The sequence below is a fragment of the Littorina saxatilis genome, unplaced genomic scaffold (genome assembly GCF_037325665.1).
Source record: "Littorina saxatilis isolate snail1 unplaced genomic scaffold, US_GU_Lsax_2.0 scaffold_1360, whole genome shotgun sequence".
In the NCBI taxonomy this organism is placed as follows: Eukaryota; Metazoa; Mollusca; class Gastropoda; order Littorinimorpha; family Littorinidae; genus Littorina; species Littorina saxatilis.
In genome coordinates, this window is record NW_027127852.1 from 3,566 (window position 1) to 31,219 (window position 27,654).

General features: G+C 42.7%; 1 protein-coding gene and 1 long non-coding RNA gene across 2 annotated transcripts; one reads left to right on the plus strand and one right to left on the minus strand.

The window, feature by feature from the left end:
• Positions 1-20,980: 20,980 nt before the first annotated feature.
• LOC138956212 (uncharacterized) lies at positions 20,981-23,013 on the plus strand. The gene is made up of 2 exons (XR_011452554.1): positions 20,981-21,209; positions 21,436-23,013. It is a non-coding gene; the product is annotated as an uncharacterized lncRNA (long non-coding RNA).
• Positions 23,014-23,585: 572 nt separating this feature from the next.
• LOC138956213 (transcription initiation factor TFIID subunit 11-like) lies at positions 23,586-25,171 on the minus strand (the record flags this gene model as incomplete). The annotated part of the gene is made up of 1 exon (XM_070327627.1): positions 23,586-25,171. A coding segment is annotated over one exon (1,586 nt), but the record flags the coding sequence as incomplete, so codon positions are not given.
• Between the last annotated feature and the right edge of the window lie 2,483 nt (positions 25,172-27,654).

Below are 27,654 nucleotides of genomic sequence, written 5' to 3' on the forward strand. Positions count from 1 at the left end.
GGCCCATGATGTGTTTTGTCACGCTAACGACAGCCAACGCCTCTCCCGTTACCATAGCAACCATCCACACCACAAACCGCAACAACAATGGCCGACACCTGAGTCCCGCGTATGTAATGGGCTCCGTCATCAAGTCCAAATCTCGGGAGGAGGAGAGGAAGGAGGAGAGTGGGTGTGTAAGGTGGGGGAGGGGGTGAGAAGTGGATATGAAACTTCTCTCTCAGTTTGATCTTACTCTCCTCTCCCTACTCCCACCCCCTTCCCCCTCCCCCCCACCCCAACCCCGGCTATCGGCATGGGTTCGACCCCCATGTTCGGCAAGGGTTTCATTTTTCAGAGTCAACTTTGTGCAGACTCCCCTAGGTGTCCGAACACCCCCGTGTGCACGCATGGCCACGTCAAAAGATCCCAAGCTCATAGCGAAAGATGCAGGGCTTGGATACATGAATTAGGCTTGGATACATGAATTAGCGCGTGCAAGAAAAGACAAATATTGAGTAGCGACGTATTGTATGGCAGCTCGCTTTCCCCAGGCAGAAAGCAGCCCGTATTTCCATGGGGGTAACCTCACAGGACTGTATGGAATCTTATCCTTATCCTGAAGTGGAAGGGACATTGTAGCGTGAAAAAGGCTGGATCTTTGATGGCTTACACGATGGTTAACTTGGGAAAGAGGCTATCTCCAGTGTCAGTGAGAGTTGGAAGCTTCATTTGTCGTTTTCTATCCTCCTTCATCGTAAACGGACAATACCATGTAAACTGTGACAAAAATCAAACGAGACGATTTCACTCTTAATCCAAATGTACCTGACCTTTAACCAGCAAACAAACCAACTAACAAGCAAAAACGTACAGCAACAACAAACATACAAGCAATCAACATTCACTGGTAGTAATTCCAAGCGGCAAATTCAAATAAATTAGCCAGAGGTATTAGAGAAACCGATTAGCAGAACGAACTGGAATAAATGAATAAAACACAGTACAAAATCAATACTATTATTACTATAATCCAAAGCACCCTGAAAGCAAACCCAAGTCAAGCAAAGTTTATCAATAGTCCAAATAAAACATTGTCGATAAATACAGTCACCAACAAGCACTAAGCCTACTTCATCAACAAATCCTGACAACTGAACACATCTAGCTGAATACAAACGTGTTTCCTGTGATATCAATCGTTTTAATCTCCCTCATCTCAAAGTCAAATCAATTTCACCACGGTCAAGCTCTCTCTCTCTCTCTCTAATCCACACACGCACGCACGCACGCACGCACGCACGCACGCACGCACGCACGCATACACGCACGCCCACTCGCCCGCACGCACGCACACACACACACACACACACACACACACACACACACACACACACACAAACAAGCCCTTTCCCCAGGAACGTCCACTCCGCCAAAGAGCTTGGTAGTAACCTTGTACAAGGTTAACGAAGCATGAAAGCGAGCATCCCAATCTAGACTAAATCAACTTGTTCAAACTGACACTGATCAGTCAGTCGAGACTAAAATCTGAACGAACACTTGCACAAACCAATTAGGTCCACGTTAAAAGTCCAAGTAATTCATTATAGTCTCGATCAACTGACCACCACATACAAAAGAGGTGAATAACTCAAAATGAAAAAAATAAATTGGCACTTAGCCACTGAGATCTATCCATAAAAGTAGAACTAAAAAACCTTCCTCTCCCATCTCGTATTCATTGTTTGGGATCTATCGTAGAATCGTTCACATGTAGATGTGTTAGACATTTATTTTATTTGAACTTATTTAACATATTTGATTGTTCATACCCTTTTATATGGGGCTTAGGCCTTTTATGAAAACAAACATGTATGCATTATGCTCTCCTCCCCATTCGAAAACACAGCTAAGACCAGACGGTGTTATTTTCTTTAAATACGCTTCATTAAAGACAGATACGCAGGCTCCGACAACATTAGGCCAAAAAAAAAAAATTAGGTCTGTTTACGGTAACATAGGCCAAAAAAATAGTCGGTAGGTCGGGATTTTTTTTTTTTTTTTCTCCAAAAAACCATATTTTTACGGGTTTTTTTTGGTGTGTTTTTTCCCAAATGCCAAAAAAAAGTCTGGGGTCGCGCGAAAAAAATAGGGTCGGTCGGGTTACCGTAAACAGACTATTTTTGTTTGGCCTTATAAAGAACATTACTTCTTAATGTTTGTGAAACTGTTTTTTGGATGCTTGGTTGTTTTGCTTTTTGCCCTTGGTTTTTTTTTCTTCCTGGTATTATTTTTTAGGGGGAGGGGGTCGGGTGTATTTTCCCCCCAAAACACGGGGGGGGGGGGGGAGGGACACTGCTCGAAATACTACAAACAAACTGAGCACACACACACACACACACACACACACACACACACACACACAAGGCCGGGGGGGGGGGGCACCGTCATTGACAGCATGATGGAGTCAAAGAGTTAAACCAAGCGCGACTAATACAGCGTCTAGCGATTAGCACGTGCGAGGCCTTGTGTTCTTTTCTTTTCCCCGCTGTCACCGCCTCACACAACAACACCAACGGACAGCCATCGACCGATTTGACTCCAAAACCCTTTCTCTGACGTTTTCCCTTCACGTCGTTGGAGGTAGAAGGGGTGGGTGGTGGGGGAAGTTGTCTTGGATGAACTTGAGGTGAGGGTGGTGGGATGGGGGGAGAGAGGTGGAAAGAAAGAGCGGGTCATGAAGAGAGAGAGAGAGAGCGAGAGAGAGAGAGAGAGAGAGAGAGAGAGAGAGAGAGAGAGAGAGAGAGAGAGCGAGAGAGCGAGAGCGAGAGAGAGAGAGAGAGCGAGAGAGCGAGAGCGAGAGAGAGAGAGAGAGAGACAGAGAGAGCGAGAGAGAGAGAGAGAGAGAGAGAGACACACACACACACACCCACACACCCACACACACACAGTCAAAATGGCACGACCGTCAACTGGTTACCATAGAACCCATTCTAAATCCAACCTCCGTCACTTGCTCGACCAGTTTGACAAACGACTTCCTTTCAGTTTTTGCCGCAAAAGTAAAGATTTCGATTTCCACTCTGTATTCAGAATCCAATCGTGGGACCAGAGAGTATGTGAGAAGAAGTGTTGACCCAATGCAACTTCGACGAGTTACTGTTGGATACTGTTGTCTGTCTCTGGACACCCTTTCTTCCACCGATCACAAAAAAGTATAGTGCCAAGAAGACCGTTATCGATACCACGTTGTTTAAGTTGCTATGTGATCCGACCCCGTGCTATCACCACCCGTCAGACAAGTTTGGAAACATGTCCAAGAGACTTCTATGCACACTTGACGAAACAGAAATAACTGTCTTGGTTCAAGAGAACTTCCTTCCTACAGTGTAAAATTAATGAAAACATCATTGGGCCTAAAACAAAAAAAAGGTGTGGTTACGGTAACCCGACCTCCCCTATTTTTAGGGGCCGACCCTTTAACTTTTTATTACATTTGTAAAAAAAAAAAGAAAAAAAAAGGTAAGTTCAAAATAGTTCAAAAGAATATCCATAGTCGCACACTTATTTCCCTGTCAAAGTAGGTTTAATTTGTATACATTAGGAAAAAAAAAAGTGAGGGAAAAAAAGTGATTGCCTACCTTCCTACCCTATTTTTTTGGGGGGGGGCCTTGCCAGCCATCATGGATCCATCCAGGCTTTACATGCCCAACGACTCAAATCCCCCTTCCGCTCGAGCTCCTCTCCTCCCTCCACACACACACACACACACAAAAACACAAACACATACACACACACACACACACACACACACACACACACACCTATATATAGACGCACGCACACACACATACACACACGCGCGCGCGCACACACACACATACACACACACACACACACACACACTCTCCCTCTCTCTACAGCTTAGTCCTCTTTAGTGACAAATACAATAAGATTATCTTAACAATATTAAAATTCTATTACGCAGCACCAAGACGGCGAGTCCTTACAAACGTCAAGATTTCTCCATGATTGCAATAATTATGTGCAAGATAGTGACAGGAACGATGGAATAAGGCCATCCCTCTGTTTGAACACTTGCACCCTGACCGGCTGTGTCCTGTGCAGATTGGGAATTTTGGGAGGAATTTAGAAATTAATGCCATGGAAAACAGTTCCATCGCCATCTTGACAGATTTTTTTCCATATTCACAACGAAACAGAATCGAAATGCTGGGCCATGGAAACCACATTTAAAGCCATAGAAAACAGTTCCATCGCCATCTCGACAGAATTTTGCAATATTCACAACGAAACAGAATCGAAATGCTGGGTCATGGAAGCCACATTAAAGCCATAGAAAACAGTTCCATCGCCATCTTGACAGATTTTTTCAATATTCACAACGAAACAGAATCGAAATGCTGGGTCATGGAAGCCACATTAAAGCCATAGAAAACAGTTCCATCGCCATCTTGACAGAATTTTGCAATATTCACAACGAAACAGAATCAAAATGCTGGGCCATGAAAGCCAAGGACTGTTTGATGACTTAACAATCGTTCCCACGCCGTCCTGACAAGAGTTGTCCATATTCACAGGGGACAGATATGTGTGTTCAGTTACGCGGGCGAAAAAGCGACCTTGGCTGCGGTGATCAGTTCTGTTACCATGGCATCCATTTCCATTTCTTCGATACCCGTTTGACAGGTTTGAAAACACTTCCCACGCATTCTATACAAGGTTTCCCCATATTTACCACGGCTGAGTTACAGGGGAGGGGGAAGGGAGGGGGAAGGGGGGGTGTAGAAAAACAGCGGCCAAAAAGGTTACCATGGAGTCCAGGTCCATTACTTCGCAACCCGGCTGACAAGTTTGGAAACAGTTCTGTACCGAGACCACTGAACAAGACTTTTCAATATTCAGGATTAAAGGTATCGTCCCTCCCGCGTACACGGTCATGTTCACCGCTACAGATCTGCATACAGGCTTTCGCGTGGAATGAGAGCATTCTTCCTCTTGGACACATACCAACAATCAATAGCGTGGCTGAATTCTGTGCAGAGCGGGGATTGTGGTGGTTTTCAAAATTTTTTTTAATGGTTTTGAAGATCGAAATGCCATACATGTATGAAACTGATTCAACAACAAAAACATGGCACATTGTTTTTTTTATTTTTTTTTATTTTATTTTTTACTGCCTGCAACTAAGTTGAATTAGGATGTTTCGTGTTAAAGCCTGAACAGAATTTCAGTGGAACTCCCCTTTCAAGACACGGCCCCACGCCCCCACGCCCCCCCCCCCCCCTCCAATTTAAGACTCCCTCCATTTTAAGACCCCCTTTTCTCAGATTTTCTCTATAAGGTCTCTGTAAATGTACCCCCAATTTAAGACTCCCTCCTTTTTAAGACCCAGTTTTCTCAGTTTTTGGGAAGTCTTTAAAGAGGGTGCCACTGTACTAAGAATGATCGCTTACTCAAGAAGGAATGTATCTTTAAGAACTCTGGCTAGGAGGGGAGGTTTCTGTGATTCTGTGTGGTCCGTGGAAAACGAAGCCTGCGGGTAACCATAGTACCCATTTCACCCGGTCGCTAGCTACCCGTTTAACAGGGTTGCACAAGCTGTTTCCGTGTTAACAAAAACTGATGGCTTGGTAAGTTACTGGAACAAAGGGCGGGGATGTAGCTCAGTGGGTAGCGCGCTGGATTTGTATCCAGTTGACCGCTGTCAGCGTGAGTTCGTCCCCACGTTCGGCGAGATTTATTTCTCATAGTCAACTTTGTGTGCAGACTCTCCTCGGTATCCGAACACCCCCGTGTGTACACGCAAGCACAAGACCAAGTGCGCACGAAAAAGATCCTGTAATCCATGTCAGAGTTCGGTGGGTTGTAGAAACACGAAAATATCCAGCATGCTTCCTCCGAAAGCGGCGTATGGCTGCCTAAATGGCGGGGTAAAAACGGTCATACACGTAAAAGCCGTGGGAGTTTCAGCCCATGAACGAACATCAAAGTTATACATCAAAGCGATCAAGAAAACGATGACCTGACATCAGTCAAGCAACTCTCAAGGTTCAAGGTTTTATTTTCGGCTATGGGCCGTTTAAGCAAACAAAAATACACAATGAAGTCACACGCACAATGGGAGTTCGTTCGCACTCTCCGAAGAAATCTTTAATTACATACGAATCCAGGACCATCCGCTCTCAACCCTCCCACCTTCTTTACCTCTAAGTCCCCCCCCCCCCCCCCCCAACCGCTCACCCCCTCTTCACAACAACCCCGTGACGTCAAAGATCTTTTTGTTTTATTCATGCCCTGGCTGACTGTCTTTGAGCGAAAAACACGCATCCGACAGAAGCAAGAGGCACTACGAGGTGAAACAAAGCACGACAGGGAGCGAGCCTATATACACCTCAGAACACTAATATCGACCGCACCTTGTAAAATCAAAATCCCTTTTCGGACGCGTAGGCAACGAATTGTGTCCAACAAACACTTTTTTCAAATGTCAATAAAAGCATCCACAGATCGATGCATACACAATGAGGCCAAGCAGACGAGTAACTGGGTACAAAACGTTTGAAATATGAGCGGATTGTGAATGTTGATGACGTTGACAATACAAGCGTCTGTCAAATGCAATCGCACGTTTGAAAATGCAATCGCACGTTTGTCGTTTCCTGTGCCGTTTTGAAATTTGAGTAAATATTGTTACGCTGCTGTTCATGCATTTGAAATACGCTTAGCCGATGCACGAACAATAGAGTGTGTGTACTTTTACGTTGAGCAAAACAAACATATCCCTCACTGTCCCTTCACTTCTTATCGTGGACAAACACAGTACAAGGGTTGAATTAAATTAAACTTGTGGTGAATTTTGACTTGCTTATTTATACGAACATTCTTACGCCAATGGTTTCTCACAAACATTTTGACTGAAACAGCCAAAAATATTTCAGCTCCATATTGATTAGGGCTTAAGACTATATTGTACGCTAGTACCTGAGGGATGCTCTGTTTATCTGATACACATTCTGAGACAAAGACAACAAAACACACCGCACAGCCACAAACATTGTCACCAAAACACCCACTTTTCTAAAAACAAAAGACGCCGAAAACAGTCTCAAATCCAAATTATCTTAGATTCTTGCTGAACTCAGGCTCTATTCTAGCAGAAGGATGCTCTGTTTATCTGATTTGTCAGGCAAGCTTGACGCCGGAGCTCTTGATAATGACAGCGCAATGATTGTCCTCTTTTCTCCAATTGACTGGGCCACCTAATCGCCTGCACGTGCTGGCCGGGTTTACAGAGACACTGCTGAACATTAACTGTTTCCTTTCTGTCTCATACCTGTATCTGTTCCGTCTGATGTCTGTATCTGTTCTGTCTGATGGCTTTACCCGTTCTGTCCGATTGCTGTTTCTGTTAGAACTGTCTGATGGCTTGATCCGTTCTGTCTGATTGCTGTTTTTGTTCTGTCTGATGGCTTTATCCGTTCTGTCTGATTGCTGTTTCTGTTCTGTCTGATGGCTTTATCCGTTCTGTCTGATTGCTGTTTCTGTTCTGTCTGATGGCTTTATCCGTTCTGTCTGATTGCTGTTTTTGTTCTGTCTGATGGCTTTATCCGTTCTGTCTGATTGCTGTTTCTGTTCTGTCTGATGGCTTTATCCGTTCTGTCTGATTGCTGTTTCTGTTCTGTCTGATGGCTTTATTCGTTCTGTCTGATTGCTGTTTCTGTTCTGTCTGATGGCTTTATCCGTTCTGTCTGATTGCTGTTTCTGTTCTGTCTGATGGTTATTTCCTTGTTTTTTTTAATCTTTTTTATTTGATCTCACGGCTGTTTCTTTTTTTTTCTATCTGATGACTGTTTCCTGTCTTTCTCATGGCTGTTTTTTCTGCGGCTGATTTTTTCTGTCTCATAACTGCTTTTTCTATCTCGTGATTTTTTCTTTTGTGTCTCATGGCTGTTTTTTCTGTCTCATGATTGCTTCTTTTCTGTCTGTCTCATGACTGCTTCTTTTCTGTCTGTCTCATGATTGCTTCTTTTCTGTCTGTCTCATGATTGCTTCTTTTCTGTCTGTCTCATGACTGCTTCTTTTCTGTCAGTCTCATGACTGCTTCTTTTCTGTCTGTCTCATGACTGCTTCTTTTCTGTCAGTCTCATGATTGCTTCTTTTCTGTCTGTCTCATGACTGCTTCTTTTCTGTCTGTCTCATGATTGCTTCTTTTCTGTCTGTCTCATGACTGCTTCTTTTCTGTCTGTCTCATGACTGCTTCTTTTCTGTCTTTCTCATGATTGCTTCTTTTCCTTCTTTTCTGTCTGTCTCATGATTGCTTCTTTTCTGTCTGTCTCATGACTGCTTCTTTTCCTTCTTTTCTGTCTGTCTCATGACTGCTTCTTTTCCTTCTTTTCTGTCTGTCTCATGACTGCTTCTTTTCTGTCTGTCTCATGATTGCTTCTTTTCTGTCAGTCTCATGACTGCTTCTTTTCTGTCTGTCTCATGACTGCTTCTTTTCTGTCTGTCTCATGACTGCTTCTTTTCTGTCTGTCTCATGATTGCTTCTTTTCCTTCTTTTCTGTCTGTCTCATGATTGCTTCTTTTCTGTCTGTCTCATGATTGCTTCTTTTCTGTCTGTCTCATGACTGCTTCTTTTCTGTCTGTCTCATGATTGCTTCTTTTCTGTCTGTCTCATGACTGCTTCTTTTCTGTCTGTCTCATGACTGCTTCTTTTCTGTCAGTCTCATGATTGCTTCTTTTCTGTCTGTCTCATGACTGCTTCTTTTCTGTCAGTCTCATGATTGCTTCTTTTCTGTCTGTCTCATGACTGCTTCTTTTCTGTCTGTCTCATGACTGCTTCTTTTCTGTCTGTCTCATGATTGCTTCTTTTCCTTCTTTTCTGTCTGTCTCATGATTGCTTCTTTTCTGTCTGTCTCATGATTGCTTCTTTTCTGTCTGTCTCATGACTGCTTCTTTTCCTTCTTTTCTGTCTGTCTCATGATTGCTTCTTTTCTGTCTGTCTCATGACTGCTTCTTTTCTGTCTGTCTCATGATTGCTTCTTTTCTGTCTGTCTCATGACTGCTTCTTTTCTGTCTGTCTCATGACTGCTTCTTTTCTGTCTGTCTCATGATTGCTTCTTTTCCTTCTTTTCTGTCTGTCTCATGATTGCTTCTTTTCTGTCTGTCTCATGATTGCTTCTTTTCTGTCTGTCTCATGACTGCTTCTTTTCTGTCTGTCTCATGATTGCTTCTTTTCTGTCTGTCTCATGATTGCTTCTTTTCTGTCTGTCTCATGACTGCTTCTTTTCATTCTTTTCTGTCTGTCTCATGACTGCTTCTTTTCTGTCAGTCTCATGATTGCTTCTTTCCTGACTCATGATTGCTTCTTTCCTGTCTCATGATTGTATCTTTCCTGTCTCCATGCTGTTACTTGACATCAGAGCATCCTTCCACTTTTAAACACATACCAGATTTTAATGGCCTGGCTTTTTTGTGAAAAAATCGGACTTTTGTGGGAGGTGGCGTGGGGGGGGGGGTGTGTGAATGATATGATGGATTAGAAACATGACAAGGGACGTGCCCTTCCAGTATCGCACGAAACTACGAAGGAACGAACGACCTCAAAAGAGAACCAATCTATGAAACCTGGCCCAGGTCTGTGTAACGGGTCACCACGCCGAATGAACACAGAGTGACGGTAGCGCTGTTGTTGGGGAAACAACCCATTAGCCCTGTTTCTATCCTTGTTTGTGTACTTGCCGCCGTTTTATACTTGTCAGTCAATTTGTCCAAGGTTGATTGATCAGCATGGAAACAAAGAGATTTTTGTTATGCTTTACGGTAGAGAAGTTATGTTTTGAATAAAGTGCGGACTAGGATTTCGAAGACTCATCCTTCCAGTCCGACATCATTGTTATATTCGCTTACCCGTTTTGCTTAACCTGAATTTTCATCGCTTAAAATGTGTGTGAATGTTGAAAGACAAATAAATCCAATGACCATGCCTCATCGTCTTAGCTTATGGCATTCGAAGAAAACATAACTTCTCTGACGTCGAATAAAAGGGAAGGAATATGTGTAATTGGTGACAGATACATGAATGCAATCAGCATGCCTCCTCGCTGTCATCATCTTCTTCTTCTTCTTCTTCTTCTTCTTCTTCTTCTTCTTCTTCTTCTTCTTCTTCTTCTTCTTCTTCTTCGTTCATGGGCTTATTAGACCCCCACGTTCACTCATATTTTTAGCACGAGTGAATTTTACGTGTATGACCGCTTTTACCCCGCCATTCAGGCAGCCATACGCCGATTTCGGGGGAGCTGTCATCGTTCGGTCTTCGTAGAAAGCGTAACTTCCTCATTTGTCGCAGACATTCTCTACATGTTCTACTAAAAACGCTGAAGCTGCTCATAAAGACAACGCGCGCAGCGACTGTCCTTGATCCTCTTTTCTTTCCCCTGATTGACTGGCCTAATTCACTTGTGTCACGTGCCGATTGAAACACTATAGATGCCTCCAATGCAGTGCCGGCAACGGGTCACGACGTTATACCCCCATTCCACACAACCGTTCTAGGTCCCGTTCCCGTACCGACCAAGGACGGCTGCCACAACAATGGAATGCTGCGCAATCGGCCGTTTTTGGCATCTTTGTGCAGCGTCTGACCTAATAGTGGCAGCCGTCCTTGGTCGGTACGGGAACGGGACCTAGAACGGTTGTGTGGAATGGGAGTGTAAAGCCTGCATAGACATCTACTGTATTGGAGACACGTTTGACGGGCGCTGTGGCGGGGTGGTAAGACGTCGGCCTCTTAATCGGAAGGTCGAGGGTTCGAATCCCGGCCGCGGCCGCCTGGTGGGTTAAGTGTGGAGATTTTTCCGATCTCCCAGGTCAACTTATGTGCAGACCTGCTAGTGGCTTATCCCCCTTCGTGTGTACACGCAAGCACAAGACCAAGTGCGCACGGAAAAGATCCTGTAATCCATGTCAGAGTTCGGTGGGTTATAGAAACACGAAAATACCCAGCATGCTTCCTCCGAAAGCGGCGTATGGCTGCCTAAATGGCGGGGTAAAAACGGTCATACACGTAAATTTCCACTCGTGCAAAAAACACGAGTGTACGTGGGAGTTTCAGCCCACGAACGAAGAAGAAGAAGAAGAAGGAGACACGTTTCCACGTAACCCACGTTCGAGTTAATCATAAAACAAACACACACAAAAACAGATAAAAGTATGTTCTCCTGTTGTTGTTATCAGTGTATACATTTAAAATATATGATATAATCATCACATGACAAGGTCTAGTATTCTGATTTTATGACATGAAAATTTAAACATGACTTCGTTTGCACAATCTACAGAACTTAAAAGTGGGTGTTTCGCAGAACCGTGCAGACAACTATACAATCTTATCTAGTTATACATCTTTAGTAAATGGCTTTCTCGTTGCGTTACTTTGAAGGTACTGAACTTGTCAAATCCAGGTGCACGGAGCCCCTGGGGCTTTTAGTCATACCTCAGGCAGCTATCCGTTAGAAGAACTACCAAGTTTCATTGACTTGCACCCAAAGAGTCAAGAGCTGCGATTTTTTTACGAATTCATTTCGTACTCGGACCCGGCTGGTCTTGGCCTATTTTCGGATCTAAATTTAGATCAGGTAGATCACCACATCATGCACAAAAAGACACGTCACTAGCAAACTATGTCAGACGTCATCATGAGTTTGTGTAAAACAAAATGGAGGCCGGAATCACTCAAACTCCGACCAAACACCACGTAATAACTAGGTTAATTTATGCACTCGCGTGAACAAGAAACTGTCGAGCTTCACAGATGTCATCGTTGGGTAGTTTTGGGTTTGTTTTACTACCATAGGAGGATTTTTGAACTGTAAATGCACTCAGCTGCAACAAAAACGCAAAACGAAGGCTGTGAGCTGCACTGTGCCTTTAACAACGCATGCAATGCATACTACAGCAGGAAGTCGAACAATGCTTATCCATTAAACTAAAGTTAAGACCAAAATCCAGACTGCGAAGGCAGCATAAATATTTTACATTGTCAGCTCTCCCAAAGGGTAGAGTGTTCTTTGGGAATTAAATGTATTTCCAGTTACTTAAACTTTCAGTTCTTCTTTCCTGAATAAATAAGTACTTTACATTACAATGCTGCTTTCTGAGAAAAATAATCGAAGACATTTGAATTGATGTGCTTAAGTTACCATTTCTTGTGATGATCATTATTTTTTTCTTTTCTTTTCTTTCTAATTTTGCTTTTGTTGTTGATGGTTTCCTTTTTTTTTGTTTGTTTTTTTGATTTGTTAGTTTTGGTAGTTGTACATTCTTTATGAGTGTTGCGGTATTGTAACTCCCAAAGCCGTTACTATTTTGGTATCCTTATATTCAAAGCATGTGTCAGATGCCACGCTTATCACCATGTACATAGTCTCTTGGTGTTAAATTCGTTATTGTTTCCAATCTCCATTTTAACACAATCTCCTCTTCTCAATTTCCCTTGATGTAATGAAAACCCTTCCATTACCACGATCCAAAGTAGCTAGGGCAGTACGCATTTGCAAACAATTCATCGATTCACAAACAAATTCTAAATAAACTGGCCGTTTGATTAAAAAGAATGAAGGCTTACAAAACCTTCATTATCAACGCTTTGCTGAGGCAAATGTTTGTTCTTTTCATTTCCGCATTTTTACTTGTTTAATTGCACTATAAAGATCACTAGGTCGACCTACTAGTGAATGTATCGTTTTGTCTCTAATCAAACGTTCCAATAACTAACCTTTCTTGTGTGTGTGGTTTTAAAAAAATTACCACTAATTATTACTATTCTGACATAATCATAGCTGCACTAACTGTGCACCAGTGCCAACTTTAGCGGCATGCTCTTGAAAACAGCACAGTACACAGAAATCTAAAACGAGCCGGCAATTTTCTCTATAAACTGTCACAGTCAGAGGCGAATACAAAAAAGTGCAATCTGGTAAGTATCAGTAAGCTCGCTAAACGTGTTGTAATAAAGCGTGCGTGTGTGTCCTGAGCGTACAAAATCGAGTGTGTCGCCTCAAACCGAAAAAGGCCAGCAAACAGCTCCACTAACTCGACAAAGACCAAAAGCACCAAAGCGAGTATATATACTGTTAATTCCACGTCACCATGGTGGCGTGCTATACACAGCCTATATACACCGTCCACAACGTATTACAACACGCTGATTTTCCACCCAATGCTTTCAGACCACCTTTTTTTTTTCTCTCTCTCTCTCGCTCGGTTCCTTCTCCGGTCCGTATTGAATAACACACTTCAAAACTTGGAATAATGTGGAGCCATTCTTTCCCTACATTATGCCACAAAGGACGTATGCCGACGAAAGAAACAAGTCGCGTAAGGCGAAATTACTACATTTAGTCAAGCTGTGGAACTCACAGAATGAAACTGAACGTAGTCCGCCGTTAGTGCAAAAGGCAGTGAAAGTAACGAGCCTGTTTGGCGCGGTAGCGGTTGCGCTGTGCTTCATAGCACGCTTTACTGCACCTCTCTTCGTTTTAACTTTCTGATCGTGTTTTTAATCCAAACATATCATATCTATATGTTTTTGGAATCAGGAACCGACAAGGAATAAGATGAAAGTGTTTTTAAATTGATTTCGAAAATTTAATTTTGATCATAATTTTTATATTTTTAATTTTCAGAGCTTGTTTTTAATCCAAATATAACATATTTATATGTTTTTGGAATCAGGAAATGATGAAGAATAAGATGAACGTAAATTTGGATCGTTTTTAAAAAAAATTTTTTTTTACAATTTTCTGATTTTTAATGACCAAAGTCATTAATTAATTTTTAAGCCACCAAGCTGAAATGCAATACCGAAGTCCGGCCTTCGTCGAAGATTGCTTTGCCAAAATTTCAATCAATTTGATTAAAAAAATGAGGGTGTGGCTTTTACAAAAAGCCGGATATGACGTCATCGAAGATATTTATCGAAAAAAAGAAAGAAAAAAGTCCGGGGATATCATTCCCAGGAACTCTCATGTAAATCTTTATAAAGATCGGTCCAGTAGTTTAGTCTGAATCGCTCTACACACACACACGCACAGACAGACACACACACACACACACACATACACCACGACCCTCGTCTCGATTCCCCCTCTACGTTAAAACATTTAGTCAAAACTTGACTAAATGTAAAAACAAATTGGTGCAATGCCATAAAAGTGTGCCCTGTTTGCGTTTCAGCCAAAAAAAAGGGTGCGCATTTAGATTCGTGGTTAGGGCCAATTCTGCATTTTCTGTTAGACTAGATTTGTTTTTCTCTGGAAAATTTAGTATCACTTGAAGTGTGGAGAAAAAAAAATCGAGCAGATAAAATGGACTAACATAAATTAAACAAGAATTTCCTGGTCTCCTAGTTTCAATGCAACAAGACCAGGCTGGCCAAATAGAAACTTGCCAAAAGGGTACGGATTTTAACTATAGAGATTCCCGGGAGTTCCACCCTCTAGATTTTAACATTCGCGAACAAAAAGTTAATCAAAAATGACAAAAAGTGTATGGAGGGTGAAGGTTCTTGCTTTCAAATCTTATTGGATGTCGGTATCTATATATATATACGACTAGTGTCTGTGTGTCTGTGTGTGTGTGTGTGTGTGTATCTGTCTGTGCGCGATGCACGGCCAAAGTTCTCGATGGATCTGCTTCAAATTTGGTGGGCATATTCAAGTAGACCCGGGACACGACACAACCTGGTCGATATTTCAACACGTGCTCTCAGCGCGCAGCGCGGAACCGATTTTGGTTCCACCTCAGCTATTTTGGTTCCACCTCAGCTTACCCGGGCCCCCATACCGACACACCATAGCCGCTACACCACATCACAACGCCAAAGTTCTCGGTGGATCTTTTTCAAATTTGGACACCGTATTCAGCTACACCCCGGACACAATATCATCGATGAGATATTTCAACACGTGCTCTCAGCGCGCAGCGCTGAACTCATTTTCGTTTTTGGGTTCATTTCACCATTATAAGTAACTCTTCCTTATCTTCTCCAGTGTTTGGCGTTTATCTCCCTTCCTTCGTGTGGCTTTCCCGTTCAGTTGTAAGTTACTACACTGCGCTGTCCACTGCGCTGAGCGTCTTCGGATATTCCCGGCGTTCTGTTACTGTTACCTATTTTTAGAAGGTCAACGCAGTGTACAGAACGTAAATTGGACCCGTAAATTATCCTCACTGTAAAAGTGCAAAGGTCGAATCAATTTATAGCCACGCGAAAAATACACTGTCATCTATCTCTCTATAGATACGGCTTCTCTGTGTTTGTGTGTGTGTGTGTGTAAGTGTGTGTGTCTCTGTGTAATAACACCTGTGCATTCTTCAGTTCTGTTTGTGATGTGGTCTGGCGGCTTTTGTGTAATTTTATGTACTGGCCTTCCTTTGAGAAGCCATAACTTGCTCAGTCCTGTTTGAGTGGAGTTCGCCTCCAAAGGTGATTAACACGGTTACATTCGTCGACAAGGATGGGACTCGATATGGTCAGGAATGGCATTATGGCCACTGAATCATTTTCGTGCTGTTCCCATTCCACGAATCTGGGAGGGACCTAAGCTTGGCGGGTCCATAGTTCGGACGGCTCTAAGTACTTCTTCCCGGCGAAGCCGGCTACCCGGCGAAGCGGGTATTCATTCTAGTATTATACATATATAAGCCTAGTTTATGAGAACATGGTAGAGGCAGTCACCTTACTGCACACTATTGTTAATTATTAAAGAAATGAGATTAGAGGGAATAGGAGAAAGAAACATTCGTTGCTATAATACGCATAACATGTACTTCTAACATGTGAAAATAACTAAGGTGGGAGGCAATACAAAAAAAGTTCTGTAAATCGCACACACGTTCAAACGCAAATTTACGACTCAAATCTGTAAACGTGTCATCAAAGCCTCGTATGTTAACCATTTTACCTCGTACATTAAACATTTCATGATAAAGATCTGTTGAAAACGGAGCCTTGAGTTATTCGGCTCACAATAGTTGAATTTGTCAAACATAACCACCACCCTTAAACTCAGCCCCCAGAGGGCCAATTCTCGGCAACTGTCGCGTTTATTGGCGATTCAATCAAATTTCATCAAAAGAACTCGCAAGGAAAGAAAGAGAGATAAAAAATAAAAAAAATAATTCGAGTCGGCTTGTTGGGACTCGTACTTGTGCAATCTTTCTCGAGAGATATTGGCTGGCTGCCCGGAGCTGTGAATTCTGCTATTTTCCTGGGAGCACAGGTATTCATCGACAGCTAGTCGCTTGACAGTGCGGTCATATGCCCCGCTGCCATGGTTACGTGGTTTTAGCTTTGTGACTGAGCCTCAGTAATACCCTTTCACCTAAACCTTCTTTTGGCAAAGCCCTCTATGGTGGCGTACTAACGTCGCAAGTGGAAACAGACGAAGAACACAGCAGGTTCTCAATCACGGACATGTATTATTTTAGCGAACAGTGTTACCATTACGGTTTGCCTGCCAATATATAAAAATTTCCCACTTCAGTTTTGGCAGTATTCGGGGCTTAAACATGTAAAATACAAAACACAATTTTACATTGTTATCCCAGATCACTACACTGAGGCAAAACAAACACTATCACTTTCCAAATGTGCCGTGGTTATTACAGTGAAATCTTTTGTTAATAGTATACTGCCTGAAGACTGAGCCCAAAACAAACAGTATGAAGGAGATTTGATAATTCTACGATGTTTTAATAGACCATGTTAGTTAATAGGTTTGTATGGGTTGTGAATGACTTATTTTTTCTTGAAAACACTGAGGCAAACTTTCCCACGTGACAGTATTGGCCAATCAGTAGCTAGCGGCGTGTCTCCACATGTGACCCAAGAGAAACACCTGGTTTCAAGAGAAGCAACTCGGTTACTGCTTAACATTCCACACAAACCCGACAGGAGATTTTCGTAATTTGTCTATTGCAAAATGTGTAAGTTAAGTTATTCAGATCAACGAGTGATTTATATCAATCAATCAATCAATATGAGGCTTATATTGCGCGTATTCCGTGGGTACAGTTCTAAGCGCAGGTTTTTTTTCCCGTTTTTTTAATGGAATTTATATCGCGCACATATTCAATGCCGTGTGAGATGGAATATTTTTACAGAATACATCACGCATTCACATCGGCCAGCAGATCGCAGCCATTTCGGCGCATATCCTACTTTTCACGGCCTATTATTCCAAGTCACACGGGTATTTTGGTGGACATTTTTATCTATGCCTATACAATTTTGCCAGGAAAGACCCTTTTGTCAATCGTGAGATCTTTAACGTGTGTAGTGTACACGAAGGGACCTCGATTTTTCGTCTCATCCGAAAGACTATATATGTAATCTCACATGTAATCTCTAAGTTCTGTTGACACGTCACTGACAACGGACTCAACTTCACATACCCTTTTTTGAAGATTTATGCAACAACAACAACAACAACAACAACAACAACAACAAACAAACAAAGACAACAAAACAAAATTAAAACTGTTACATGTTCCCAATGACAATAACCCTGCCATGGTGTCATTCTTAGTGTTCAATTTTGGCACTAGCCTGTCACCATACAGTTGTCGCGGACACACAGCCACACGAACCGTCTCTCTTTTGCTCCAGATATAGAGGGACAAATCAAAATTAAAACTGTTACAAACAAACAAAGACAACAAAACAAAATTAAAACTGTTACATGTTACTAATGACAATAACCCTGTCATGGTGTCATTCTTTTGTGTTCACTTTTGGCACTAGCCTGTCGCCATACTGTTGTCGCGGACTCACAGCCCCACGAACCGTTTCTCTTTTGCTCCAGTCATGGAGAGAAAACTCAACTGAAAGCCTTAATCGGTGTTGTAACCAAGGCTGGGAAATATTACCCCAAATTCTACCCGCTCCTAGCTGCTCAAGCGTGAACCGGATTGTACAGTAAAGAGAGATTTGTACTCTACACACTCACTGCACAAATTCCTCAGAATACCTTAAGACGTACTCGCCTACGTACGCCGGGTAAAAAATGGGACAAAAGTGGCTAAAGGGCAGAAGTTTTGGTTTCACTTAAACTCTTCCCTACAACATTCTCTATATAGCTCAGAAGGAGTTACTGTGACATTTTCCAATTGCCGTTTTTGACGCCGAAACAATATGTGTGACGATATATATCTTTTGTGTCCAAAATATCCAAAATGGAGCTCTAGAAAAATGAGCAAATTAACAAACCGCTTGGCGTTTTATGATAAATATAACTAGCTGCGTGTTGACAAGAGGTACAAACTATGTCACGAATCCATAATTAATTCTTACTTGAAAAAACAAAAATAATCCTAGTGAAGGAAGGTACACAGCGATCCCCATAAACGTTAAAACATAACCGGTCGTGCTTTTACATAACTCAGCAGTATAAGTCTGTGTACCAAAGCCCCCATTTTTATAACTGAAATTATGTTCAGCTAGCAAAAGCTAGTGTTGACAATCACGGTAATTGACGGGCTAAAGCGGGATACAATTAGTGAGTCACGCAAAGAGACATCAACGATTTCATGAGAGATCTAACAAATAAAATAATGAAGAAAAAAACTACACATGCGTTTGTGCCGACTGCTTGATTTAAGTGGACACTACACGCATGCACGGATAAAGCGTTTATCAATACATTTTTTTTTTAATCATAACAAATCAGTTCGCCCTATCTATAAGCCACCATCCCCCCCCCCCCCAACCACACACACACACACCTGCACGACGAGCCCCCGCATCTCACAGTACTCTCACTATTACTCTCACTCTCAGTCTCACTCTCTCCCAATCTCTCTCTCCTCTCTCTCTCTCTCCCAATCTCTCTCTCCTCTCTTTCTCCCAATCTCTCTCTCCTCTCTCTCTCTTACTCAACCCCCCCCCCCCCCCTCACTCTCACCGGTCCCAAAGAGAGGTTATATCATGTACACGATTTGAAAGCGTATTAATTGGGAATTTACACCTTCTCCAGTCCGTGATCACAAGCTCACACTGAACCTACCTCTTCCATCATCATCTACCTACCCTCCCCCCCTCCTCCCCCCCCCCCCCCCACTCACACACACGAACGGGGGAAAGAAAAACGCCGCCTATGTGACGAGGATGCACCGAAGCTTCACTGTGGATACATATAATTAATAATTATGTATACTTTGATGTTGACATTTTTTGTTTGATGGCTGAAATGCAAAAACATGTTCAATGTTTGATGTTGGGATTGCGAGTCGTGACTTGTGGCAGAGTGCTGCGTCATATTCCTAGATTTTATTACATACAGTCATAAGAAAAATATGCCAAGCAAGCTAGCCATAAATTGTGTAGGTATAACGCGATGTTCACAGTTATTAAAGTCAGTACTGTGTACTAAATGTTAGTAATCCCTCGAGTGTCACATTCTGTGCGTTCCGGAGAAAAGAATAAGCAAGCGTAACATTATCTACGAGAGTGAAAGAGAGAACAAGTCGCGTAAGGCGAAATTACTACATTTTAGTCAAGCTATGGAACTCACAGAATGAAACTGAACGCACTGCATTTTTTCACAATGACCGTAGTCCGCCGCTTGTGCATAACGGAGTGAAACTGACGAGCCTGTTCAGCGCGGTAGCGGTTGCGCTGTGCTTCATAGCACGCTTTACTGTACCTCTCTTCGTTTTAACTTTCTGAGCGTGTTTTTAATCCAAACATATCACATCTATATGTTTTTGGAATCAGGAACCGACAAGGAATAAGATGAAAGTGTTTTTAAATCGATTTCGGAAATTTTATTTTGATCATAATTTTTATATTTTTAATTTTCAGAGCTTGTTTTTAATCCAAATATAACATATTTATATGTTTTTGGAATCAGGAAATGATGTAGAATAAGATGAACGTAAATTTGGATCGTTTTATATAAATAAAAAAATTATTAAAATTTTCAGATTTTTAATGACCAAAGTCATTAATTAATTTTTAAGCCACCAAGCTGAAATGCAATACCGAAATCCGGCCTTCGTCGAAGATTGCTTTACAAAAATTTCAATCAATTTGATTGAAAAATGAGGGTGTGACAGTGCCGCCTCAACTTTTACAAAAAGCCGGATATGACGTCATCAAAAGTATTTATCGAAAAAAAGAAAAAAACGTCCGGGGATATCATTCCCAGGAACTCTCATGTCAAATTTCATAAAGACAGACAGACAGACAGACAGAGAGATAGGCAGAATGGAGAGGAGAGGACAGATGGGGAAGGAATGTGCTAAGGTCAAAAACCCACAAACACTTGTAAAAATAAGCAACACCAAGGGAAGAAGATAGTGGGGTAGATTCTGAGGAGAGTCAGAGAGACGAAGAAATACCAAGGGAAAGATGGGACGGGCAGGGAGGGGGGATAGGGGTGGGAGATGAGGAGACAAAGGAACAGGGTAAACACAGTCGAAAATTAATATCGGAAATGATAAAATATATGTCCGTCTGTTTGACTTTCTGTCTGTCTGTCTGTCTAACTGTCTGTCTCTCACTCTCTCTCTCTCTCTCACTCACACACGCACACGCACACACACACACACACACACACACACACACACACACACAAATATCAGTGTCCCGCTTTTCCATTACGCAAGAGACTGTGTCCCAGATTCACGTAATTTACAAGTGTTTACAAAGAAAACAGACTGCAAAGCGTCAAAGTGCTTAATAAGCACTCGCTTTAATAGGTTCCATGTCATATAACAAGGTAGAAATGAAAAGATAATAAACACAAAAAGCGTCAGTCATTGACAGCAATACTCAGAAAGCTTTCACTGATACGCACATAATTATTTAGGTGAGACATGATATATATATGCAAAGAAGTACCCAGAAACGCAAAACAAGTCGGATGAAGACAGACGAGATGAGTGAAAAACAAGAGAACTGAACCGAACTGAATTTATATAACCCGTTAGGGACCACGATCCCATATATGGGATCGGTGAAACAATTGCACATAGAAGAAGTTTGGTTGGAGATTAATTTCATATCTGTGTTAGAGATTATCAAGGGACACAACCTCTAACATTGAAATGTGATACGTCGGTAATCTCCCTTGTTTTGAAGTCACCAGCTGTCATTTGATATCGCCACGCGCCGTTTTGAAAGCAAAGATGACAACGTCACGAAGGTAAGCAAATATTGCCATGTCTAATAACATTTTTGTAAAGGTATTAAGAATAAAAGTTGTTGTTTACATCATTATCCGAAATGTGTCTTCAAAGTTTTGTCTCTGAGTCTGTCAGCATGCTTGCAATGTATTCATAAACTGCGATCCCATATATGGGATCGTGGTCCCGAGAGGGTAGGGGTTTTCCGTTTTTGGTTATTTGAAGTATGATTGGTGTTTCTTGCAGAACATTCAATGTGAACCAAGTAGTAAGCATTCTGGAAGACCTAGGGACTTTTGAAGAAGCTACAGTCTACATTGAGCCCCCTGCTGTTGGTGAGGACACGGATGAGGACAGCGGTGATGAGGATGATGGGGGAGTGGTGTCAAATCTGAACAGAAACCAACTACTTGCTGGGTCCGTTGCAACCATCGTACGGCAAGGAGTTTGTTCTTCAGTCGAAGATCTCGCTGCTGAGCTACCAGTGAGCAAACAGAGTTGAGGATTGTCCACTGAAAGCTGTGAAGGAAATTGAAAAACTACCAAGAGGGGCCTGTGACCACGCCAGTGACGCCAAAACAGGTCTTGTTGTCGTCAGATGGAATGACAACAATGTTGTGAATGTAGTCTCCAACAAAGTTGGCGTCTACCCTATGAAAATGGCCACCAGATGGTCAAGAGCGCAGAAAAAGGCAGTGCAGATTGGGCAACCATCCCTCATCAAGCACTATAATAACACCATGGGCGGCGTGGACAGATGCGATCAGAACATCTCCAAGTACCGCACACAGATCAGGTCAAAGAAGTGGACGTGGCCCCTGGTGGCTTATTGCATCGATCTTTGTGTTCAGCAGGCATGGCATCTCTATAGAGCTACCCCTAAAGCTGCTGATGATCCCATGGACCTTCTGGCCTTCCGTCGATCCATTGCTCAAGCATACCTTGCTCGTGGTCCTCGTCACGCACATCCAGGACGCCCACGCGGATTCTCTCCACTTCATCACAGGGTTCCAGACCAGATACGGTTTGACCGCCTGGATCATCTTGTGCAACCTTGGGCCACACAGCTGAAGTGCATCCACTGCGGCATGAAAACCAAACACCGGTGTGTAAAGTGCAAAGTCGGCGTTCACGATCGCTGTTTCATCCAGTACCACACCCAGTGATAGGACATATGACAGTTTCATCTCTTATCTTGCTGCTTCATCATCGTTTTATCCGTTGTCGTTCGCAATGAAGAGACATATCATTTCTTCCTGGCTTTCCTAGGAATGGGAGAACTCTATTTCCTGCCTCTACGTTTTGTTCGGTATTATTTGGCTTCAAAGATATTGAATTGATATATTTTATTCCTTTATGGCACCCACGATCATGTTTTGATTATCACAAGCAGTGAATGGACAGAATATCAAGTATCTTTTGTTGTATCACAGCCAGTGAATGAACAAATAATTGCCACTTCTTCAGTTGTCATGTGTAATGAATTGACAAAATCGTCACCATTTTCCTCCATTACCATGCTCAGCCAATTGACATTTGATCACCCCCCCCCCCCATTCCCCGTTATTATAATGAGTAAATTGAGAAATGTTCTCTTTGAGAATAGTGAAACAACTCCTTTATGTCACTGTCACGAATTATGTTGCAAAAATACTTGGTTTGGTGAGTTTGTTTTTACAGTAATTTTTTTTAGGATTTTCAGTGTTATTTTGCTTCAAAGTACACAAAAAGTACAATTTCTTTTGTGTTATAGTTCACAACTGATGTGCTGGGGAACATGTACCTGAATCATCTTATCTGTTTCATTAAACCTGCTTAAATGAAGTTTCAATCCTCTTGTGTTGTATTTCGTGTTTTATGAAAACCCCTGCCCTTTCGGGACCACGATCCCATATATGGGATCGGCATATTTTGCCTCCAAAACCTACTTTATTCTTAAAATTAACACAAATTTTTGTCTAATATGTTAATGTTACATAATAATCTCCATAATATCGAAAAATGGAGCCAAAAAAAAATTTGGTCCCTAATGGGTTAAACAAGGATTACGATTTCAGGCCCAGCCTTTTTTCTTTTTTGTTTACAATCCTTTAGAGAGAGAGGCCAGAGAGAAAGAGAAAGAGAGAGTGAGAGAGAGAGGGAGAGAGGGGGAGAGAGAGAGAGAGAGAGAGAGAGAGAGAGAGAGAGAGAGAGAGAGAGAGAGAGAGAGAGAGAGAGAGACAAACACAGAGACAGACAGACAGGCACACAGACAGACAGACTGACAGGCACACAGACAGACAGACTGGCAAACATACAGATTGTTTATGTAAAGACAGACAGACAGACAGACAGACAGACAGACAGATACAGACAGACGGAGCCAGAGGATCAAAGACAGATCCTAATCACAGCGATCAAAACAATCTCCACCCACCTTCACTCGAAGAAGACACGTTGCTGGTGCTGGCAGACGCATCTCTGTGCACGGGCTGTCCGTTTGACAACTTGATACCACCACCACCGACCCTATGAGCAGCAGGAGGGGTAGCAGAGATCTTGCCCTGGGTGCCAGCAGCTAGCGCACGGAGAGAAGACAAGTTCTCCAGTTGTTTCTGAGCCAGTTGCTTGTCCACGCTTTCTACACCGCCCGCGGTTCCAAAACCGTAGATGCTCAGCAGCTCGTTCATGGTGTTTTTGGCGTAGTCGGCCAGAACCTTAGCTTCTGCGTTGACGACTGTAGAGGAGACAGAAGGAAGAGGATAGCTGGGGTGCTGACCTGGGGCAGGGGAAGAGGAGGCAGAGGATGGACGGGTGGATGAGTTGGAGGAATGATCAGCAGTTTCATCGTCGTTGTCGTCGTTGTCAAAGAAGGACGGTTCGGAGTTGTCCGAGTGTCTGGAGGTGGAAAGGTCCAAAGGAACACCGGTGAGGTTGAAGGAGGAATCATCACCATCATCATCATCATCATCCCCATCATCATCGTCACCACCACCATCACCATCACCAGCAGCAGGAGATGGGGGGTAGAGGAAATTGGGAATACTTTGTTTGACACGCTGGTGCTGCTGCAGGAGAGAAGAATACTGACTGGCGAAGCTTGAAGAAGAAGGAAGGGGAGACGAAGACCGCTTCTCTCGCTCGGCATACGAGGAGGCGTCATTGAACTCTTCAGAGGAGTCGACACCGTTGTGAAGATCCTCGCCCATAATGAACGACGAGGATCCTTCATCGTCCACACTTCCACCACCGAGCATAGACACCTGGCTGCCTCCCTCATACATTTCCACGTCCACCGGATGGGGATGAAACACAGACCTGGGTTTGGCAGCTTTTCGACTCTTCCTCCTCCCCGACCCATGAATCTTAGTGCTGGAGGCGCTGGGTGTTGGCACTGAAGTACTGGTTTCGGCTTTTGAGCTTGGCGGGCTGACATCACTACTGGTTTCAAGGCTAGAGACTGGAACGTTGCTTGAGCTGGTAGGCGTATTGCTGTTACTAGTGGTAATACTACTGGCGAGAACGGGGGTTGTGGTGGTAGGGGTGGATGTCGAGTCTTCCAAGGATTTGGCAAAGTGGGCTGAAGGAGAAAGACAAGAAGAAGAAGGTTCTTCTTCAGCGCTCTCAGGGGGAGGAGGGAGTTTGGCTGAGTCATTTTCGTTGTTGGACGGATCCGTTTCTGATGAAACCGGTTCTGGATTTTCGTTCAGGTCTGTGACAGTTTCCTCGTTGTTGTTGGTGGTGGTGGTGGAGGTGGTGATGATGGGTTTAACAATGTCCTTGACCCCACCCCCTCCAGCAACACCATCGACACCACCATCGTCTGCGACAGCGGCGACAATATCACCATCACCGCCGTTTACACCGTTGTGTTCTGTGGGTGTGGTGACGTCGACAGCGCTGGTTTTCTTGAGGTGTGCACAAATGGCGTCCAGCTTCTTGCGTTTGAGGGCCATGCTGGTCCATTCCTTGCTCTCCCTTTCTCTTTCTGGACTCCCTTGTTCTGCAACAACCAATGAGAACACGCCACGTGTGAATAGTCTTGCGCTAAAATACCGTTGCTTTTACAATTCGTAGGTCATAAAAGCGCACAAACACTCAAGTCCTTAATGGCAAAAAACCGTAGGACTTTTAATATCAATTTTACTACTAATTGGTAGGTCAGTCGATGAATTGACACTCATCTAGAGGTATCAGTCAAATGACATCACCCTTCAACATCATTGTCTTTTACTCTGCTCTATTTTTTATTTGTTCAAATTTTGGGTATGTTCTTTTTGTCTCAGAGGTCGAAGCAACCAATAGGAAAAGACCAAAAAACATAACTTAATAAGCTCGTTTATTTCAAGACAATCAGAAAAACGAAGCCACTTCTCAACATGTTCTGCTCAGTCATCTTTCTTTTAAGAATATTTTAATACAGCAGCTGAAGCAACCAACCAGAACAGCCAGTCAAAGGACGCCAAGTTTAAACACACTGTTTTCACTCCATACTGTTTCAACATGTTTTACTATCAGGAGGGATCCAGCTCATGTAGTGTTTGATTGTTTGGGACCCCAAGAAAAGATTGGGGTGAGAGTAATTGAGGAGCCGGGGGGGGGGGGGGGGGGGGGGGGTAATTTCAAAACAAAACAGAACAAGTCAATGGCGACACGAACTTTTCACTTTCTCATGAACACCAAAACTAATAACACTGAATACATTTCAGTCACAAAATTCTAATCATAGTGCAAACCTTACATGATCACCCAGTTATCAAGTAGGCTGCCAAAACACATGTTCAACTTTCTTCTTTAATGATTCTCATCTTCTTCTTTAAAACAAATTCCACTGACGGAATCCCCCAATCTTTAAAGATGGGCAGCTTAGATTCTTTATGGAAGCTCACTTTGAGGATAACTCTTATTAACTGGCAAACAAGAACATGACGAATGAACTATTTGAGAAAACAATGTCAGATTGTTTGGTTACGTCGAAATGTGCACAATTCTGTCCTGATGCCAACTTCCCTCCTCCAAATCATCGGCCTTGCCCCCCGCCCCCCCCCTGTCTCTCTCTCTTTCTCTCTCGCTCTCTCTTTCTCTCTCTCTCTCTCTCTTTTTTTCTCTCTCCCCTCTCCCTCTCTCTTTCTTTACTTTTTATTTTGTAATATGAAAAAAGGAAATAGACAGCATACCAAAACTAAGGAAAATGATATTAGAATGGAACAACAGAGTGCCGACAAAACTCATCACAAAAGGGGGCAGATAACAATGGGTAAAATATGCATGTTGAACAAAATACAACCCCGCGGCTTTCAACAACAGCTCATAACAAGATGTCACTTGTCAAACATGTTGATTTTTTCTTCTTTCGTCTGAAACAGGACAAGCAAAATAATGTGCTTTGTTTTACGTGAGTTTTACTAAAAGGACACATTCCTTGAACAGCTAAGGGATGAGCCATTAAAACTGTTATTGTTTTTTTGGGTTTTTTTTTTTTTTGGGGGGGGGGAGGGGGATGTAGTTTGTTTTGTTGTTGTACCGTGTCAATTTTGTATGAACGTGAGTGTTGTCACAAAGACGACGTGTAGTGCTAATGTCTCATTTTCTCATTTATCTGTACATAAACTATCAGCTTTACTCAAATATATAAACTAAACAAGTAGTGATAGTAACACACACACACACACACACACACACACACACACACACACTCACACACACAAACTGCCATGACACACAGACGTCAAATATCCTCAAACTATACCGACACCATCCATTCGGTTTATTCCACTTCTTTTTTTTACTTCTTTCAATGTCTGCTTTGTTGAGCAAACTGTTTGGAAGGGATAGAATCACTGAGCAAACAGTAGCCGTATCTCACACTTTTATCGGGTATTTGTTTCCTAATTCAACCAATTCTTTCAACTTTTCCGGCTTATGTTAACAACACGGAAAGAGAGAGAGAGAGAGAGAGAGAGAGAGAGAGAGAGAGAGAGAGAGAGAGAGAGAGAGAGAGAGAGAGAGAGAGAGAGAATTCAACTAATTCTTTCAACTTTTCCGGCTTATGTTAACAACACGGAAAGAGAGAGAGAGAGAGAGAGAGAGAGAGAGAGAGAGAGAGAGAGAGAGAGAGAGGGGGGGGAGATGAAGAGAGAGAGGGATGGAGGGTGAACAGTGAGAGGGAGAACATGCACATATATATAGGGAGAGAAAATAAAAGATTTCAGGGAGAGGGAGGAGAGAAGAAAATGAATAGGCAGACAGACAGACAGACGAACAGACAGACGAACAAACAGACAGACAGACAAACAGGAAATACCGGGAGGGGGAGGAGAGGGGGTAGGGAAGGAGACACAGAGAGATAGAGGCTGAGACACGGACACACAGAAGCACACACACTTCCGACTCTTTCTTTCTTTCTTTCTTTCTTTCTTTCTTTCTCTCTCTCTCTCTCTCTCTCTCTCTCTCTCTCTCTCTCTCTCTTTTTTTTTCTCTCTCTCT